We start from the raw sequence: 21412 nt of genomic DNA, 5'->3' as shown, positions 1-21412 counted from the left end.
CTGTGCTAATCACAATGAAGACAAATTGACTCCATGCCTCAGCTATAAAGGGAAAATGCCATGTTTCTCTGTCCTCTCAACTGCTTAAAGACTGTATCATCTGATATCTATTTGCCCCACATAGGATTTGGAAGAAAGGGGTGCCACTTTCTGCCCCTAACCCCAAATAACCCAAACCCTTTGCCACTTGCAGACTGGGCATGGCTGCTCCTAGGGTCACAAAAAAAACCTAAAGACTTTTATTAAATACTCACCAGGTAATACACAGAAAGAACTATGTCCAGAGCCAACCCCTCAAATTGCTTTTTCTGTCCCCTGGAGTGACTTATGCAACAGCCATTCCCCTCAGAAATTATAGAAACCTCTTCTCTGTCCCGAGTAAAACTTGAAATCCCAGAAGTACAGCAAGTCTCTCCACTCCTTGCTCCATCTTTAGGCTTCTTCCACCAGTTTAGTGAGGATTTCTGCTCCCTCTGAGGTAATCACCAGGGTATGCTCAAATTGTGCCGATCTGAAATTCACATTTAGCAGTCATGAGGGGGAAAACACATGCACCATGCCTGGAAACTCATCTGTTTGGGTTTTTTGGGCTGTCAGTGATGAGTTCCATGTCTTAGGAAATACCAAAAAATAAAATCAGGCACCTTTTATTGTCGACAGAAATTGCAGTCCATTTGTCCTCCAGAATCTTAAATTCAGGGGATCCTTCCATTATTATTGGCTCTGCAGCAAGAAAAACAAAATGTATTCTAAAGTTAGTTGCACTCCTGTATGGATTGTGAAACAATCAAGAAAAGCGGGGCAAGTAGCTCCCCTTCCACACAGGTCCCATCTCCCTGGGCTGGCATTCTCTTGACACACTAAAATGTGAACTAAAAAGGAAGACAAAATAGCAAGGTAGGAAGTTGCCCATTTCTCTTTTGTAAAAGCATGGAATTTTAATCAAGCTTTAATTAAGACCGTGAGGATAATAACCAAAGCAACAACCACATTTATAAACAACAGATAGTTTTAAATATTTGAATTTTTAAAACAGGCTTAAAATGTTCATTAAATCAGCAAAACAACAATTTTCTTATTTCCTTCTAATTGCCGTGCCATTTAGCCACACAGTGAGAACGAAGGCTTTCCCCTCAGCAGTTCTCCACGACTAGAAGTGAGCACGATCAGTCTGCGGGGCGAGGCTCCGGCTGGTTACCGCCGCCGCAGTCCCCAAACCCAACAGCAGCTCTGGAAGGCAGCGAATGACTAAGTGCCACCAGGCTGCTCGGCTTCGGGGACACGATCGCATCCTTCTCACCCTCCTCAAATCAAGTGCGCGGGCAGAGTCTCTGCCTTGCCAAAAATAGGAGTCAAATATTAGCAAAATTTATAATTAACATTTCATTCTTTAAATCTTGTAATTTGAAAATTATTTAATCCTAACAGTTTCTAATGCGTTTTTAAAAATTGTATTTTAATCTGTTTCCTAAGAGGTCAATCTCACCGACGTCCCCCTGTCTGCACGGTTATTTCTACATCCCAATAAAGAAATAGAAATGTTACAGATCTGGGCTGCTCCGTGTGTGCTTTTTAGTAGAAAACCATAGCAGAGAGTTACTAACCTATTGTGAACGCCATTCCCTCTTCCATTAACAAATCACTGTCATTGGCTACAAAAGGAAAAAAAAAAACAAACCCGCGTTTTTGCATCTTGGGTCTTTTTTTTTTTTTTTTTTTTTTTAGAGAACGCAACCAAGCCCTTTGTTTAAACCCCTTTTTAGCTCGCAGGTACTGTGCACCCGAGCCCCGTTATGAGCCGGAGCACCCGCCGAAAGCGATCCCACCCCGGCCGCAGCGAGACCACCCCGACGGCGGCTCCGTCCAGGCCGGGAGCCTGAACGTTTTAGCAGAGATTTTTCTTTGCCCCGTGACAAAGTTTGCCGGCGCGGCTCGGGCGCGGGCGGGATGCGGAGCGGGACAGGGCGGCCGCCGCCCGGAGCGGGCGGGGGAGGCGGTCCGCGGTGCTCGCTGCCCCGGCAACTCCGTTAACGAGCGACTTGTCCTCATAAATACCCACGCGACCCTCAGAAAACGAGGCTGGTGATGTCCTCCAGCTTCCCAGCGATTTAATCTCCCCACCGGCAATCCCCCGCCCCGCCGGACCGGCAGCATGCGTGGGGGTGTGTGTGTATGTGTGGGGCTCTGCTCGCTTTACCGCCCTCCCTCTCCCCCTCCCCGGAGCCCTCTCACCGCCCGGGCGGAGCGGAGCGGGCAAGACGGGCCCGGCGGGCGGGGGCCACTTACCGTGGTGCCACACCTCGGGGTGCCCGTGAAAGTACGACCCGATGCCGTGGCCGACGAAGAAGGGGCAGACCTGGAAGCCACCTTGCCATGCCAGGGAGCTGCGGGGGCAAAGAGGATCTGTCAGGGTGCGTGCCCCCACCACCAGCCCCGCTAGACGGCCCCAGCCCCTGCTACCGCGTTGCTACCGACACCGGGTCACCACTTTGCCACCGTTCCGAAAGAGAGTCATTGAAGGGAGCACGGCTGAGCCATTGTTAGGTTTCAGAGTTAACATGCCTGCCAACAGAGGCTGGTAGCTCCTGTGCCAGCCCTGCTAAGTAAAACGGCAGTGTGTTGTCTCCCTGCTCGATGGAGGGTAACCTTTTCCACAAGCACACTGAGAACTCATTTTAAGATGGCACAGCTGAAGTTGCCAAGTTGGGCAGCCAAGGCCTCAGCATAGCACCAAACCACAGCCTCTGCCGAGTTCCCTGTAAGTGCAGAGTCTGTGCTGGGCTGCATACCCAAGGCCTGCACTGGGTTTCCTGCAGGAGAAGAGGCTCCTGCTGCCAACAGGGAGAGTTAAGAGCCCCTCTACTTCGCTTTCATAATACTTCAAACATTTAGTATAAAAATGTATTGAAAGTTCAGCAAATAGATGTATGCTAAATAACAAGGTATTTCTAATGAATCTATTGCCACAGAGGCAAAACCAAATAATAACAACTACCGTATTTCAGTTCTGCCTGAGAGATGTGCCCTGCCTTTCATGGCCTGCCTCAGGGAGAAGCATCTCTGAGAACAGCCTTCAGGACCATGGCTGAGCACTGATCCCTACCCATGGTAGGAAAGCAAATTCCTATCCCAGTTCCCCAAAACTGGAGGACCTGGAGATACATGGGGTATGCTCTGGCTGCTGGCGCACCCCACGTCTGCAGGCTTCACTTTCAGGGACTCGCTGTACTCAAGCAGTGATGGAGGCAGTGGTGGACACAGTGATTTGAGGCAGCTCAGCCAGGAGGCCTGCCCATATCCAAACCAGAAAAATGCAGAGATTCATGAAGATCTGGAGATGGATTAGAAGTGACAAGAAAGTTATCCTTGTCCCTGCATACCACCCCCATCTTATTTCTAAAATCAAAGCAGGACAGGAACACCCTTAGCCTGAAGAGATTTTGCCTATAACATTAAAAGCTTCATTTGCTTCTTTGAATGAAGGTAGGCACTGAACAACTTCAGGTTTGTCTGTATTTACATCTTAGGAAATGCTCTCTCACAGTTTCACTACAGGTAGAAAGCTGGAAAAGTTAGAAAACTCAACTAAAGGTAAAGCTGTTGCAGAAATTAAAGCCTGTTAATCCCCACGGGGTAGCTTTTATTCAGGTGCAAAGTGGCCTCAGCTTGCTGTACAAAGTAATCACCTTTGCACACCAGGCTCCACAGACTCTGCAGTGCTGGCTCCAGTGCCCATGGGTCATCGTCCCAGAATTTAATGCCACTCAATTGAGGGACATGCTGCTCCACCACAGTTAAATGGCAATGAGAGACTAGAGTTGGTTAATGCTGCAGTGTTCAGACCTTAGAACGTGTTTTAACAGGATTCGTATATTACCTTCTACCTTTTTATTGCTCTGATAAAAAGACTCATCACATTTCTTCATTAACTCTGGAGAAAAATAGAAATTTCAGGTTTAGGTACCCCCAAAGTACTGGCAAAGTACTGGCAAAGAGGATTACCGATAAAGCTAGAAATTGGGGGTTAATTTGTTTGCACTCGAAGTCCAGGCTTTATAAACAATTTATATATACATCAACTTTATACATCAATTATTTTGAAAAAAAACTGATAAAGGATTATGCAATGAGAAGTCCTACTAGAGACAGAAAACAAAACTTTCTTCCCTGCCTTTCTATCATGTTCCCCATATCTGGGTCAGAGACTTGGCCTGCTGGCTATGATGCTGCTGAAGGTCAAGCAAGAAGTACAGGGAATGGCGATGAGTTAGAAAGCCAGATTCCTCAGAAACATACAAAAATTCCAAGATCTCCAGTGACCAAGCCCAGAGCAATGCAGATGATGATTCCCATATGAGTGAAGTGATTCTCTGAAGAGAGAAAGGAGAAACCATTCATGCAACATGTGATAAAGTTTTTTTCATCTTCTTCTGCCAGTCTTTTTGCAAAATCATAAAAAATCACACTAACTGTTCAGCTTTGCTGATGTCCTTACATGGCATCCCTGACCACTGACAGAGCATGGTCAGTTTTTGTATTACTACAGGATTTTTTCTTCCAGAAAAATCCATGTTCTGTAGCAAAACAGAAATAGTTTCTCTCTGTGCATCTGTTCTTCGGAGCACCATGGCTGGATACTTTCCAGTGAGCAGGGGAAGCTCCAGCCTCAGCATTCAGCTGCTGCCAAGGAGGGTGGCAGTAGCAGCAGGAGCTGTGTTTGGCACCAAGTGCACAAGCACCGGGGCACACAGAAGGCAGTGTTACAACAGTATCCCGTCCTCATGCAGTCAAAGAAATGGTTCACATGCATCTCAACAGCGAATTCTACCACTTTCTTGCCAAACAGCTTGAAAACAACTCTGTTAGCATCAGTACTTCAGTGGTTACTGTCTGTCATCAAAAGAGGGGATCCCGGAGCTCACAGGGCTTTGACTTCTACACTGATAGACACTGTGCCCCTCCTTCTGCCCTCTTGTTCACATACATAGCCTTGGTATTCTCTAAATAAAACATAACACGGTCAACAGACCTGAAGTAACACACAGAAAATAAGCTGCAGGTATGAAATTCAGCCATTTTCAATCTGGTTTTAGTATTTGCACGTGCTTCAGGCGTTTCTCTCCACAGCTACTAGCTTTACTTTGGAGTTTTTAATAAATCCTAGTGAGGTTTTACATCCTTGTGGAGTTACAGTAAAACATGCAGCTTTCATAACAAAACAAAGCTGCTAATCCTAGCTACAACTTGCAAAGGTAATCCTGTAAATGTACATGTTGGCTGTAACTTGGAGAGACAGCTCTGAGAAGAGTGAATTGAGCTAGTGGTCTTGGTTAGCCTCTCTGGTCTCCAGGATTCTCAGGCTGTGGAATCTGATTAAAAAATCAAGATGCCAGAGAGTGGTTCTTGCTGATAACAGCTCAACATTTTGGTCTTGCTGTCTCACTGCCCAGCTCAGGACCTGTCAGTGGTGGCCTTTCTTTGCAGCTTTCCCACAAGACAATCTTACAAGATTGCAGCCCCAACTTAATCAGATGCTTCTTGCAGATAGGCAGCGTAAGCTGAGGCAGCTGGAGGAGCCCTGATTGCAAGTGGGGAAGCAGTGAAGGCAGGAGGCAGAGGTTGGCATGGCTGAGCTGGGCTGCCTGGCATCTGCTGGGGGAAAGGATGTGCCAGTCTGCCAGTTTCCCTTGGATGAGGTACATCCCAGCAAATCATTTCCAGAGCAAATGCTGGGGCAGCAGATGTACACCTCACAAGACGGCATCAACAGAAAAAAAAATGTTCCTCAAAATAATCACTGTTAAAAATACCCATTGACAACATTTATTATCACACGTATTGATCTTTGTTGCATATTTGGGCAGAGATGAATTGGGCAGGATTAAAAGCATAATTATTTAGTGAGCCCAGTACTTGATTTTATGTTTTGCTGCCATGTGTTCTAGCACATGTGTTCTAGTGGCTGAGGAGTCAAGAGTAGCTGCAGTGCTGCTTTTCTTTTGCTGATGGCAAAGCCAGGCCAAGTGTCTGGCACTGGCATGGATCAGCAGCGACCCAGCTGGTAAAGGAACACCACTGAGGGCCCAGCTATCCTCCCGAAGCCATTGGCAGAGCCTGTCAGATGGTGGTGTCATGCTTCAGAGAGTGGAGACAGGAGAGGTAGGTGTCAGTTGCCATTTGAGCATCCTCTTCCCATGTTGCCAGACAACAGCTAATTCTCTGAAAGGAGGGATAAGTGTGGAGACATGCATTGCTGTCCTGACAGCAGCCTAACAGGGAAATTGCCACAAAGGAGGAACAGGCAGGACTGACTCTCTAGAAAGCTTTCCCCTATACTCAAGCTTCCCCTCAAAGGAGCTCTTGGGTGATAAATCCCTCCTGTTAAGCTGAAAAGCAGGTTGAAAGAATTTCCTTAGGGAGCTGTCCCGTGTAGATACCCTCTAGGTGCATCTAGAGGAGCATTTCCTTTTTTTACCAAATTTTGTCACTTTTTCCTCAGGGTAGGTCTGGTCTAGTATTCTTAGCACACACTGAAGAAAAAAAAAAATCCCATTTTCAGCACTGATTCCTACTGCTTCTCTGGGCTCTGCGGTGGCACAAGGGAAGAAAGAATTTGACTGATTGGACAAGATGGCACAGACTGCTTTGCTGCCAAGGATAAGCATCCTGGTGAACTGATCCTCAGCCAGGGATGCTTCTCCCACAGTGCCAGCTTCTCTTACCAGGGATGAAACCTTATCCAAAACAGTCCTGCAGAGCAGCATGACATGAATGGCTGAAGTTGTTAAACAAATTTGTCTTACACTTCTTGGCAGTGAATATACTTGAGAAACACTGAAACTGGTAATAGCCCCATGATAATTGTGTTCTTATGTAGGGATCTCATGTTTTTTTTTTTTTTTTAAATTAGAAGTAATCATGTTTGTCTTAGCTATATTAGTAGCAAATTGGCCACTGAATGGCATACTTGTCTTTTTTTTTTTTTTTAAAGCATTGAAACCAGACTCATCCTAAACTATATTTATTTGTGATAAAAAAAAACCCCTATTTTGAATAGTACCATAGTATTTAATTTGAGAAATTATAAAATTCTACTGGGAAAATATTCAAGTGGGTTTTTTTTCTGAAATAGTAATCCTAGACTGAGGGAATGCACAAGTTCAGGGATTCCCTATAATGACAATAAATGTTGAGGTATAATTAGTAATATTTTTGAAAGCCAACAATTGTTTTTTGAAAGAAAGGTACATTTTAGTTTCAAACTGGAACACAAATTACTGTATTTTTCTTACAATAGTGCTGAACTTTTATTTGAGGTTCTCTGTTTCTGAAAGCAGACATGATGGATTGAAATAAAAGATAATTTATTGCAATGCTTACTTTCAAGTGCAGAGAGAAGCAGTGTAATTGTAATTTACAGTAGCTGTCAAGGAAAATCTATCACAGATGACATTAAAATGACTTATTTTGCCTGAGCCACTTATTGTTTAAATGTGCATAATCTGAGAGAAACAGATTTTTTTAAAAATCTGCTTTATATTGTTCTAAATTAATATCAAAACATATACTTACTAGTTAAACATTTTAAACCATTTATTAATACTTTCATCACTACTATTTTTTGTTGGAGTTGAAATTTGATTTATTTAACAACATCACTTTTAAGTTCTTTAGCTCTCTACACTCCTAACACTTTCATGCACTTAGACTCACTGTCTAAAAAGCAGATTTCAAACTAGATATATTTTTGTCTGAAAATGTCAGAAATGGTAGAAGAAAATGGACCATAGGGACCAATTCCTTTTACACAGGAACTGACCAATAGTTTTGATATGAGGTAAACAAAGATCCAAATTTTTCTAAACAAAGTAACTCACAAATCCATGCAGTATTTTATTTGCAACTTGTAGCTGATGGAAGAATGAACTGCTATCAGTGAAATAACTCAGTGTCAGCTATTGAGCTTCCATGACAAAGACTGTGTTAGAATATTGACTGCAAACTTACTCCGAGATATAATTATTCTGAAACCTACTGTAGAAAGGAAATATTCTCATTATTTGTGCATAAGATGCATTCTGGATATGACTGGAGCACCTTTACAGAAAAACTGATGAAAGAAACTTAGACACATATCCATTCTGATGGACCTAAATGTTTTCAGCTCGTAGGTGCTTGTTCTCAGGCATTTATAATATCTAACTATTGTGAAACTTGAGATTTTTATATATATATATATATATATATATATATATATATATATATATATGTCTGTCTGTAAGCAAATGTCAAATGACAAATAACTTGAAACACACAGCTTCACCAAGCCAAGGTGAGCTTTCAGCAGAGGGAGTGTTAAAGTAATTCTAAACAAATCAGCACATTTAAATTGTCAACACGATAAAATCTTGAGAAATAAAGTTAATGACCTGCTATTTCATATGCAGTTTTGAATAGCTACTAGCTTCAATTAATCTGCTTTGCAAAGGGGACACTGACTATATATTTACATTTTGCAGGGAAACTGACCTCTGCAACAACACAGCAAAAATCCAATGTCACATTCAACTCTGTTCTTTTTCTTCTTCTTCCTTTTTTTTTTTTTTTTTTTTTTTTTTTTTTTTTTTAAAAAAAAAAAACAGCTAGAATTAATGTAGTGAATCTGTAATGAAATGCATTATCCTGCATGGAGATTTATCAGATTTTCCAACTGAATGCCATGCTTTGCTAGCACTAGCTGGAGTTCACCTGCATGTTGGTGTGGCGTGTGGCTCTTTTTTGTAAAGAGTTAAGTTGAACACAAAAAAAGGGAACAAAGGTCAGCACCCAGCCGCCACTTGAATGTGAGATTTTTCTTTTTATTCCCCTTGATGTATACTAGGCTCTGTGTTATTAGTCTTAATGATGGAAAATTGTAGTGTTGATACAAATCTTTTTTTCAAAGTAGTAGGCGGGAGCTCCATTTGTTAGTAAGTTTTTTTGTGACTAAAAGCCATGGACAGTACATTTATGTAGCAGTAAAAGGCCTAGATGCTCTTTCCATAGCAGAGCTAATTATTCCTACTGTGACCTTACTGATCTACCCTGTTCCTAGTACATCTCATCTGCACGCCTGTTCCTCTGTGTAGATGGTGTCAGAGAATATGAAAAACCCTATAATGAAACCATTTTCATGATGGAGAAAGGCTACTGGAGTTGCACTTGCTACAAAGAGGCTCAATTATATGAGTAATTGTGATAATTTTCTACATTCATAGCCTTCAATGGGGAAAAAAGAATGAGAGCCACAAAAGAAAATTACTTTAACAAGAAAGTACAGAGAGTAAAAATGGAAGAAGAGACAAAAAGGGGGAAAAAATAACCAGAAAAAAAAAGTTTAAAAAATAGATCTGGAGGGAGGAATAGCAAGACAGGGAGAACAACAGAAATGCTCAAAAAGCCTATGTGCAGCTGTGTTGCACAATTAAATTGAATTTTTTTTCTGCAGTTGATGAATGTGACTACTGCAAATGTGCCTCTGTAGTTAGCTATCATTTGTTGTTCCGTGACAGGAAAAGGATAATTACCTCTCAGAGAGAATCAAAGGCTGACATGCCCTTTAGACACAGCCATGAATGCAGAGCTCGATAGAATGCTTGAATAAGAATCCAGTGTTCTGTGCCCCCTTCTACTCAAGAATAAATTTTGTTAAAATGCAAGAGCACCACCAGTAAATTTGTTGAACCCTAGGTGTTCAAAAATATGAGGTGCATCTATCGACTCATCCCATTTGCAAAAATAAAACTACATTTTGAATTCACTTCTATTATATTCATGGACAGTAAGATAGTGAGATATGCATTAAATTTCTTTTCCCAGTAGGGGTCTGATTCAACATTTCCTATGAAAGAACAGAAAGACACTATCCTTTTTCTCCAGGCTAGTTAGCCTATAATTTAAAACTGTCAAAAACACAATTTTATACAAAGTCTTCAATAAAAGCTTCTCAGATATAACCCAAAGAGGTTTTACTAAAGTTTGATTCAGACTCTGTTACAATATTTTTAAAGCTATAAATACATCTAACTGATATTTTGCCGTTCTCTTTTTTTCTTAAAGTATTTCAAGATTTACAATGAAAAAAAAAAAGGCAGCATCCTTTCAAGGTGACTAAGCCTTGCAGCTTTTAAGTAATCAGAATGAATTCAATAGCTTGTTGGGACCATTAGCAGTCCGAAGAAGTATTGCTTAATGAAATGTATATGATGTATGTCTATTTCTTTCTTTTGGCAAACATTTTAAAATAATCCATAGGTACCTTCAAAAAACTAAGACATTTTTATTTAAAGCCATCAGCAGAAGAATCATGACTGCATTTACGCGAAGGCTAGAAGAGATGCAAAACAGGGAAAAATCTCTGGATGTCAGCTCTTTTTTCCCTATGATGTTAGCAGCCACTGCTCTTTGTAAGATCAGAAGCTCTCGAGTTAAATATTTTTGTAGTTTTTAAACAAAGAGCTTATTTATGTTGACTAATTCCTTTGTAACAGTCAATGAAAACAATGGTTTCTAACTGTCTTACACCATTAGATGGATGTGGTGTAGTATCACATACAAATAAAAAATAAACAAAAGCCCACTGCAAATTACATATGTTAATTTAAATCTACTTTATGAATATATTTGTCTTTTTCTACAGTTATCTTTGCTGACCCTAGTGTAATTCACTTAAAAAAAAATACCTCTTATCCGAGGAACAACATTATAGCTTGGCAGTTCACATACTGATATCAGACTGAAATGATGGTTTTGAATCATAAAACATGTCATCAGCTTTATACCAAACCACCAATAACCTTTGTCCCATTTGCCAGCCCTCCTTTTACTTGTCAATATAAGGCTTACCTGATTGTGTTTCCAATTACAGAGAAGGGAGCCCCTGGTCTGCAAGCTGCAATTGCTTCATCTCTACATTTCCTGGCAACCTCCACTAACTTTTCACCAGATTTATCCACATTGCCCACCAAAAAGGTTTCAGAAGTGTCACCATGGTAGCCATTGTAATACACCTAAACATATACAGAAATGCAAAGACATTTTCTCATTTTGCATCCAGAAACAAATCATTGTCTTAATTAAATCCATTTTTTCTAGGAACAAGCTATATTTTGCAACAGATAGACAGGTAAGTCATATTTGCAAGACTGGAAAAGCAAAACATTGCAGAGGAAAAAAAAAAAAAGCTTGAAAGGATGCAAGGTGCCTAAGGGTTGCCAACGTTGCCAATTAAAAATTCAAGCAAAGCAGAAGCTGTGCATCAGTGCCCAGCCACGCACCAGGCTCAGCCACAGGACATGAGGATAACTGGGCTGCTTGGGAGAAGATGGGTGGGGGATGTGGATGGGCTGAGGTGGGCCCTGGGGGCTGTTGGGTGCCCACCCATCCTGGCACCCGCTGCAGCCAGGGACCTGCTTGCACCCCAGAGGGGCAGGGACTGAGCCCCAGCGCTGGCCGTGGCCACGGGGATCCTGTTGGTGGCTGGCAGGGAGGTGAGGGTCCGCAGGCAGCAGCCCCCACTGGAACTCTGAGCTGAGAGCCATACCCTGCTACCAACGGCCAGAGGAAACCCCACGGACCAAACCCACTGTCAGCTGTTGCAGGTTTTCTTTAAACTCATTTTTAAGCTACAATATGGCATTAACATTGGATTTTACTTCTGATTTCCAGAGATGAATTTTGAGACAATAAATGTACTGCTGTGGCACTGAAAAATTTGATGTTCTGAAAATGGAACATGCTGTTGAATTAATTACATATTGTTTTTTTTCTTTTCTTTTTGAAATTTCATAGGTTTTAAATGTTAGCCCTCCTGAAACCCTCTGTTGGGCACATGAAATCCTGGCTATGCACTACAGAGATCTGCAACATACCATTAAAATGCACATGGCAGGCAGGCCCATAATTGTAAGACCAAGCAATATTTCCCTACAAAAAGACAAATTATAATGGTGCACAGTTTTGATCTTCTAAAACATTTTTTCTCCCCCAAACAGTGGGCAACTATCCTTCTACAACTAATTACTCACCGAGCTTGAACCACTGAACTTTTGCCACTGGCAAGTTATTTGTGAAAGACAGACTCACATTCTTTTTGGTTGATTCCAAACTAAAAAAAAACCCATAACCCCAAAAACCCCACACTACAGACAGTTTATCTCAAGGCCAGGTTTGTCTTCAAGTTGAGATATAAAGAAAATGCAGGCCATTAGGAGCAAGGAGTATTTAAAGGAAAGGTGAGTGCCAGCAAGGGCACAACTTGTTGCCACTGCTCTGGCAAAAAACAGCTGCAATCCTCTGCTCTACACCTTCCTCTGCCAGTTCAGACTACCACAAAATAATTTTTTATTTTTTATTTAATGCCCATTCGGCAGGTTTTAAAGCAGATAGTTCACATTTAAATTAAACTAATTTGTTTTTAGCTCTAGCAAGGAAAACACATAAACTCCCAACATTAAGCATCATCATCCTGGAAAAGCAAACACAGATTTAAAACACAGGAGAGTAAAAAAAAAAAACAAACCCACAAACAACAACAAAAACACTCAGCAACAAACCAAATAATAATATTTACTGCAGCCCATCAGCCGCAATTACATATTTCTGATCTTAATAAACTACAACCACAGCAACTCTAACATACTATTTCCTTAAAATTCAGTGAAAGAACCAAGTTGTAGAAAACATTAACCTGGTAACAATAGGCTGAAAATTGCACTATGCTGAGGATCCAGTAATGGATAACACTATTGTCTCTATACTAAAACACATTTTCAAGTCCACATGATTCAAGCCTATAAAATTTGTATTTCATCTATGAAATGCTACCATCTTAACTGTGCTAAAATAGATTTTTTTGTTCAGATAATCTGCACACAGTGCTAGGTATTTACACTTAACAACTTGAGTATTATTTAATTACTTTATAGAACCTGTACACAATTATAAACAATTTGTTGTGCAATATTTACTTTGATTTTTATTCTGTCCAGCTGTGAAATGTCCCAGTTTTGCTCATTAAAAATAAGCTAAAAGATCAGTTAATAATGCTGAAAAGTAGTATTTTTTCCTCAGCTGTTTTAGACTAAGCAATTATCACACACAGCACAGTTCAGTTTTAAATGATGAAAAAAAATCTTACAAAGATAGTCAGCAATTCCCATCCTTGCAGGAATCTTTATATTCACAGAAATGTCAAAATTTATTTTCTTTTATGAGACTAGATTAAAAGGAAATAAATATATGTCTGCAAAAAGGCCAGTAACATTTAGTCAGACATTTATGAAGCAGAGTGGACAAGATATGCACACTATTTTAATATAAAATATTTAATTTAGTTTATCATGGAAAGTATCTGTGGTATGAGTCTATACTTTTTTTAAATCTAAGGTATCATTATCATCCTGACAGACTGAACAAAAAGTAAAATGAACCTTAAGGCGGTACAAAGAAATATGATTTAAATCCTTAGTTGTTGCAAACTGATTTAGATTAATAAACTGAGCAAAGTGAGACCAGTTCACCAAAGTTAACATGAAGGCCAAAAATAAAGTTTAAAAATGCTAGATTGCACTGTGTAAACCTGATAGTCAGAATTCTACGATTAGAAAGTATGGAGATGGGAAAGAATATAAAAAGATCAAAACCCCAAGCCAAACCAAATCCAGTTCTGGATCACATGTGAGTATGTAATGGGAAAAAGGTCATTGACCCTAATTTTAATAGAAAAAATATTTTAGAAAGCTTGAATCTCATGCTCAGAGGTAGGTCTGCTGAAGATTTCTTCACTCTGCCAGTATGAACACAGTATCAGGTTACCAATAGGTTCTTTAATGATTTAAAACCCTTGTTTTTACAAGATTCTACTCTCTTGTATGTGACATATTATTGCAAAATAATGGAGGGACTAAAAACATCTGTGTTCACACTAGAAATAAACAGCACTTCAGAAAAATAAAAACATGCACAGCAAAAAGAAAAAAACTTTAGTAAGACACAAATATTTTTTATTTCATAAATGAAATGAGAATTAGGTTTCCAGTTCCTGTGCTTTCTTGCTCCTAGGAAAACCCAGCTTGTGTTTATTTAAATAGCTATAATTGATGATTCCCTGAAAATATTAAGTCACAGTTATATCACACTATTTCTGTTTCTGCTCAAAAGGTTCAGAGCTTCTATACCAGAAATGGAACACAACACTACCTTCGGGGATTTTAATAAATGTAGGGAACACTGCTAGCAAAAGAGTTGCTGTCCAAATAGACTGACATACCCAGGCCAATGCAGCCTCTAATGACAGAGTAAGATAATGTCAGGCCCCACTCAAAATCAGCAGGAAGAGGAAGATCAATCTTGGCAGAGTGAAGGAAAAATGCTGGCTTTCTTCATGTTAGCTCATCTCATACATATCTATCTTCAGCTGCTGCCCAGTACTGTGGTGCTCTGCATTAACTACACAGTGGATCAATAACAATTACACCTTCTCAAAAACATGACACATAGCAGGATTGGGTTGACATTTCACTTAGGCCAACATTGATCTCAGTGCATCTGATTCCAGTCCTAAATTCAAGTCAGGCCTGAGTCTAGCTGGAATAAACACACAGTTAAAAACAAAAAAGGAAACCAGCTGCTTGTGCCTTGGCTCAGAAGTAAACAGCACATCCATCTGTGCATCTCCCACCTCCAATCCACTATTCTTCCTGTTGCTACTAGTGATTCTAAAGTTGATCAAAGACTATTTTTTTATATGAATTACTCACCGTGACATCAATGTTGATAATATCTCCATCCTGAAGAGGTCGACTGAAACATAAACAGAAAAAAAAAATAATGGTGACAGACAGTCCTCAACAAAGGGAATATAAGAATAAACACCTAATGACACATACATAAAAAATCATCATATTTTGTGATGGAGGAAGGCAGAAGCAAACAGAATAACCATTTTTAATGTTCAGCTCTGACTATTTAGAGAACAAGTGTAGCTGAATATAAAATAATGAGAAACAACTACCAGAAAAACATATCAACACCTGAAAAATCTACCATTATATTTATTCTTTTTCTCTCACTAGGGTTCATATTTTACTTTGTGAGTAGTGAATGTATTGAGAATATAAAAAAAAATCCCACATGAATTCAAATATATTTATTCCTTAGCCTATACTTATTTTTCTGGATGAACAAAAAATCAGACCATACTGGGTTTTTTTTCCCTAACACATACTAAATTCAAAATGCAATATGCTATTTTTCTTTAAGTGACTGGAAAAACAGGATAATATATTTTTTTTCATATTTCACATATATTTCTGTAACAGCTATCAGCATCACAGGGTAACATGTTCTGCATCTACAACACATTTAAGTATGACATTTAGTTAAGCTGAAGTACATTCAATATTAAATACAATTTATTAATTCCAGTTTAACATTTTAATTTCCAGTTGTAAAATGTACATTATTGAGGAAATACCTGTCAGGAATACCATGACATACCACGTTGTTTACAGAAGTACAAACAGATTTTGGAAAACCTCCATAGCCCAGAGGTGATGGATAGGCATTCTGTCTGATTATTTCCTGATGAACAATGGAATCTATTTCTTCAGTTGTCATGCCAACCTAAAATATCAAACATAACATCCTGTTAAAAAAGCAAAGAGAGTTTCTCATATTTACTGAATGTGATTGCAGCCAAGCTTCAATGAAATATTGGATGTTTCAAATATGCTGCTTTGATGCAAAACACGATACTGTCTGATATACTTTATTGATCTATGGAGGCTTTTTTTTTCTGAAAAACCCTCCAAAATACAGATTTTAAATAAAGCATGCAGTAGAAATAAGCACTCAAAGGTTCCCAGAAAACCTAAAATCCTGTCTACTTCCTTTCTGTTCCCTTTTCCTTATCTACTTTCTCAAAGACACCAATTTCCCATGTCATCATTTCAGTAGCTACTATAGAAATGTCTTGATTCAATGCTTTCAGTCGCTTAAAACACAACATTACTTTCCTCTTTTATTTGTAAAAGAAAGGATATTAAGCCTTGTAATTGCCCAGTACATTCATAATGTATTTAAGCATTTTAAGAAATTGTTTTCCAGGTATTCCTAAATGTTATAAAACATTGAAATACTGAGATGCAAATTTTAAGGATATTTTACGTAAAGTTGCCATAGCCTGGATGATCATAATGAATCTACAAGTCCTGACCCATCATTTTTAGAAATCTTCATTTTTATGCTTGATGTCTTCTAGATTCATCTTTTCCACAAGATTTTTACATATTAAAAAATCCCTCTCATAAATCAGTCAACCATTTTCTGGGTACCCATGGAGTGCAAAGTGCACATGCTTAAAATAATATTATTCTTGCTTTTCTTTTGGATCAACTCTGGAATGGTTAGAGCTGAAATTTGGTAGGGAAACCTCTCTAATTGAGAAGTACTTTTGAGGGTTCCGCTGTAAATTGATTTTGCTTTGAATGAGTTCTGAGCCTTTGAAAATCATACTTTGTAAAGATACAAGTATCATTCTTGGCACACTGAAGGAAATGTCACAGTGGCTGTGATTTTGAAGTAACATGTGGAATACAGGTAGGCTGTGGTGCAGGAGACAGTAACATAGTGAAATACTGCGTGGCCATGCCCAGCCAATACAGGAGAGTGCACTTGTGTACTGTGCTGAGGATAAAACCAGGTCTGTTTACTCAGCTGAATTTTGCTCAGCACAGAAACATAGTTGGGCAGGTGAGGAGCAATGAACGAGGGTTCAAGACCAGGATTTGGGATTACTGCACATGCCCCTGTGTTGCAGCCGCAGCCTTGGCAGGCTCTCTGGATTGGATATGGCAGCCGTTGGCTCTGGATAAATACAGGTTTGTGGCTCCTGCATCTGCTCAAATATCTTCATCTTTAGCCCACAGACAAACCGAACTGCCGAGTACCTGACTGGCTGCTGTCTGCTGCTTCTCTGCTCAAGCAATTTGATGTGGTTTGTGGATACTCAGCAGACAGATCTCTGGTCTCTGCATGGATTACACTCTGTGCAAAGTTCTGCTTTTAACAGTATGTGCTTTACTTTTAAAGATACTTTTGCTAGCTGGGCAAGTCACTGGTGGCACCTGCTGTGGCCCTAATCCTTTACTCAGAACAGGGCAATTCAACAGTATAGAATAAAGTATTTTCATGTCATAGAATCTGTGTTTTTATTCCCAAATCTATAACTCAAACTCAGGAAAGCTATCATATATAACACTGTATCATAATTTGAAATCCCACAGGTGGTAATGGCAACATCAAAACCAGGTTCAAACTCTATCTCTCTGTATCCATGGATTATAATGCACCTTTGTTATATTGGGGGATCTTGACTGCCACTAGCTAAAGCACAGGCAAGAGCCAGGTTGGAGGACTGCGTGCAAGGTGGGTTCAGCAAGATAACAGGAACACGTGGAGGGATGGGATTCTTCAGGTTAAATAGGAGTGTAGTGTTTAGCATATGAGATGAGGCTAAAAGAGCTTGGTTTGTTCAGTCTGGTGCACAGCTCTATTCCTGCATGAAGGGGAAGACTCACAGAAAGGCAGGAAACTATTTAAATTAAAGAGCAGTGTTGGCACAAGAACAGATAGGCATAAACTGACCACATGCAGCAATAGACTGGAAAGCAGAAGATGCTCACTGTCAATAAGGGAGGGTTTTGGAGCATCCTCCCAGTGAGTGGAGTCTTGAACAAATACTTAATTGTGTAAAACAGAGCTCACCACCAGTCTGTGACTGACCTGGACCATGGTTTTAGCATTGCAACTCCAAATACCAGCTTTCTTCCAGTACACAGGTCCTGGTTATGTAATTATTACCTTATACACCTTTTTGCTCCAAAACATTCATTATACATGTGTAGTATTTTGCTTTATGTATGATTTGGCACATATTATGAACTGCATCATAAAGTACACCATACTGCATACATGTGTATTTACACATGATAACAACCAAAGAGTATTTGTGAAAAATTGCTCTCATTCAAAACCCACATTGCACCCTGATCCTTTGGAAACATGTATATGCCTTCAACTTTAAATGAGTAAGTTTTATTGTGCTGAAAAACAATTGCACATTAAAATGTTAAACATGCACAAAACTATGTAAGATGAAAGCTTCACGCAATTTTGTTATTTGCTGTTCCAGCTCTGGAACTATACCTTTGTGAAAGAGTGATGATAGCTGAAAGAAAAATCTCCTTTTAAGTCAATGGCATTGACCTACAGTCCCCATCTATCTCTGCATCTCATAGCTACTCAACCCATTTCACCTTATCCAATATGCTATTACATGAAATACCAAGGCAAGGCTAAAAAAGCATTTCTTCATCTACAAAACCTGGTAGTAGGCTCCACCCTCTACATTTTTTCTTGGGAGGTATCCTAAAAAGCATACTCTAGGAACATTTCTGGAAATCATGAAGCTGTACTATCAATGCACTCTGGAAAATTGTGTAGAATTTGGCAGCTGTTTATTCCAGCGCAGCTCTACGAGCTGCATTGGACCCCACAGGACAGTGAGGGCTGAAGGATGGGCAGGAATGGAGAAGGCACACCAATTGTGGGCTTGTACACATGCAGAGCTGGAAAGCATGACATATGATGTAGATGGGCCATGAAATGAAAGGAAAAAATGTAGCATGTGCCTTAGGAGAAGCTCACACAATTTGACACAATCTGAAGAGAGGGAGATGACAAACACAGAGATATTACACCTGAGCCAGTAACTATGCACTACATAGGTCCAAAGTACAGAAATAATTAAACAGGCATATCATGAACTGAATAAAAAGTTAATAAATCCTTATTTTTTCAGGATCAACCTTAAAGTTGGACGCACACAATAGGAAAGTTAAAAGAACAAAAAAGTAGGAAGAAAACCCAAATAAGTGAAAACATAAAAAACACCCAAGCAGTTTTGGGACTTCTGTAATTGTTACCTTTAAGCCCTTTCCAGCCAGAAGCAGGACATGACGGGCCAACTGACAAGCCTGACGAAGCCCTTGAATCTGATCTTCATTCTTAATTTCTATGTCGTCTCCCCAGTCTGGTACAATGCCTGTCGTCACATAGTCTGGCTTCTTTATGTGCTTGGAGAAAAAGGATTGAAAATGAAGATCAGAAAACTGAGCATGACAATGGGATCATTTTCTCAGATATTGCCTCCTGCTTCATGGCAGCTTGCCCTTTCTGTCGTGGTATCGACCTTCCTAAGCCATCAGGGCAAACCCTCAAGGCTGCCTCAGTATTTCTTCCACTGCCCTTTTGAACTTAACATTGCCTGTTACTACTGACTTACACAGTCTGTTAGCCTTCCAGTGCTGAAACGCAGATACTGCAGCTGACTTCCAGCACAGACAGTCTCAAGTTAAGAAACTGGGAGAAAGACTTTAAAACTCTTCATTTTCTTTTGCAAAGAGGGGCGTTTTCTACAAAAGGCATCTAACACTGGAAGTGACGGGACAAACATACAAAATTAGTCTCAAAATTAAACCTGATCAAATCCTGTGTTTCTCATTCAAACAAAACTCCTATTGAAAAATCCATGAGATTGTTTTTTGACTAAGAATCTTAGGATTGAACTGATTTTAATTTAGAGGCTTTTACACATTAATCTAGTTCATATGCTGTGCCTAAATTTGTCCATCTACAACATTACACAAAGGTATCCCAATTTACTATGTCAAGGGAAGAGTAATAAGCCTCATTTTTTCCACACAATAACTTCTCAGCCCTTGTAAGAGGTGAAATTTAACATCAGATTTTTTAAAATCCACAACAATTTAACAACTTTTATAAACACGAAAGCTAATAAGAACAGTAATGTCTTGCATAGAGTTGGAAATTAACTTTCTCTCAGAGGGTCTTGAGTTGTTTCACTGGCTGTGGAAGAATCCCTTTGCCCATGACAGCCAGGCTGATTTTCTGCCATGCTGGCCACAGGGTGAGTTTTGCACTGACTTTACAGTGTCAAGCCAGCAGGCAGAAAACAAAGTAGGCATTTTGGCTGTACACAAACCAACCATACAGCAATAGGGTGTAGGAGTAAAAAAGAGTGAGGCAACTGACAAACTCTATTGGGACTTTAAACAGGAAGACTACTGTTACTGTTACAGGTATTTTATGACTAATCTGATAAAAACTATGAAATTATCTTTAGCAAACTTATGTCAACAGAATTTCCCATTTTTTTAACAACCATAACAACGTCCTATTGCAGTAGTTTGGGCCTTAGTGAAAAAAAACCAAACCAAACTACCAAAACAATGCCATTTGTTAGATTAGCAACTCCATACACAGCATCACCCTCACTTTCCCCTTGGAGGGCACTCACCTAATAACTGAGACATGATCCTACTGACCTCTAAGAACTGTGAAGGGAGAAGCCCAAAGCAGAGTAAATATAAATGTCCATGTGGACAGTTTCACACCAACATCTTAAAAAACACTGTTATTTCAATGTGATTTCTGCCATACTCTGAATAAAAGTAAAAACTTTGCCCTCAACCTTTCAAATTTCATAGATGTGGACTGATTTTTACATGTCTGAGAACTCTGATCTGGGAAGAAACCTTTTCATTATGACAATATATTTCTTCCTCTTTATCCTAAAAAGAAGTATCTAAATACAGAAAATAAAGTTTTTTAATTCTGTGATTTTAAGCTTTTGAAAATATATAGAGCATGTAACCCTATGTTCTCCCTGCACACAACTTCTTAGGGCTAAGAGCCCTACTTCCATCATTCTTCTCTGTTTTCCTATCTAATAACTTTTTAGTATATCTGGCCCATGGAAATGCCCTACATTTGTCATAAGAAATCTATATTAAAATGAGAAACAACACTGTAAAAAGTACTAATTCACATCCTGTGAAGCACTGTTTAGAAGGGTACTTTGGTTTCTTTTGGCCAAAGGAAAGATACTAAACAGTTAATCTGTATGCTGTAATTAAACAGGGGAAAAAAAGAAACGGAAAAAAAGGAAACAAGAAGTGGAGCACATGTTAAATTTGCATTTGCATCAAAAAGTCCCTTTTGGCTTTAAAGTAAATAAAACCAAAAATATATGTTGCAAGGAATAAGAGCAGTCAGGCACAAAAAAGACAAGTTTAAAATGTGCAGCAGGGTTGTGGGACAGCTACCAGCAGGTATTGTATGTTCTCTTTCTGACATAACCAATGTATAAAATCATCAGCAAAATACAAGCATTTTTATAATTTGCTTGCTAGAGATTTATATAGAAGGGGACTCAGATGATCATGAACGATTCCTACTGACTTCTGGTAAGACAGTCTACAATTGCTCCAAACAAGAATCTGGACCCAGA

The 21412-nt window shown here is 39.5% G+C and overlaps 1 protein-coding gene across 1 annotated transcript in view; it reads right to left on the bottom strand.

Moving 5' to 3' along the window:
- Window positions 1-216: 216 nt before the first annotated feature.
- Window positions 217-21412, bottom strand: part of METAP1D (methionyl aminopeptidase type 1D, mitochondrial) — a 43741-nt gene continuing 22545 nt past the window's right edge. Inside the window, exons 4-11 of the mRNA XM_041403638.1 lie at window positions 19026-19175; window positions 15515-15663; window positions 14799-14841; window positions 10885-11048; window positions 2287-2384; window positions 1605-1652; window positions 645-723; window positions 217-511 (exon numbers count right to left, since the gene is read on the bottom strand). Coding sequence (XP_041259572.1) covers window positions 433-511; window positions 645-723; window positions 1605-1652; window positions 2287-2384; window positions 10885-11048; window positions 14799-14841; window positions 15515-15663; window positions 19026-19175 — 810 coding nt within the window. The 3' untranslated portion in view covers window positions 217-432. The remainder of the gene's footprint in view (window positions 512-644; window positions 724-1604; window positions 1653-2286; window positions 2385-10884; window positions 11049-14798; window positions 14842-15514; window positions 15664-19025; window positions 19176-21412) is intronic.

Source organism: Onychostruthus taczanowskii, unplaced genomic scaffold (assembly GCF_017590055.1).
Source record: "Onychostruthus taczanowskii isolate IOZ18803 unplaced genomic scaffold, ASM1759005v1 scaffold20, whole genome shotgun sequence".
Lineage (NCBI taxonomy): Eukaryota > Metazoa > Chordata > Aves > Passeriformes > Passeridae > Onychostruthus > Onychostruthus taczanowskii.
This window is presented reverse-complemented; position numbering and strand designations above follow the sequence as displayed.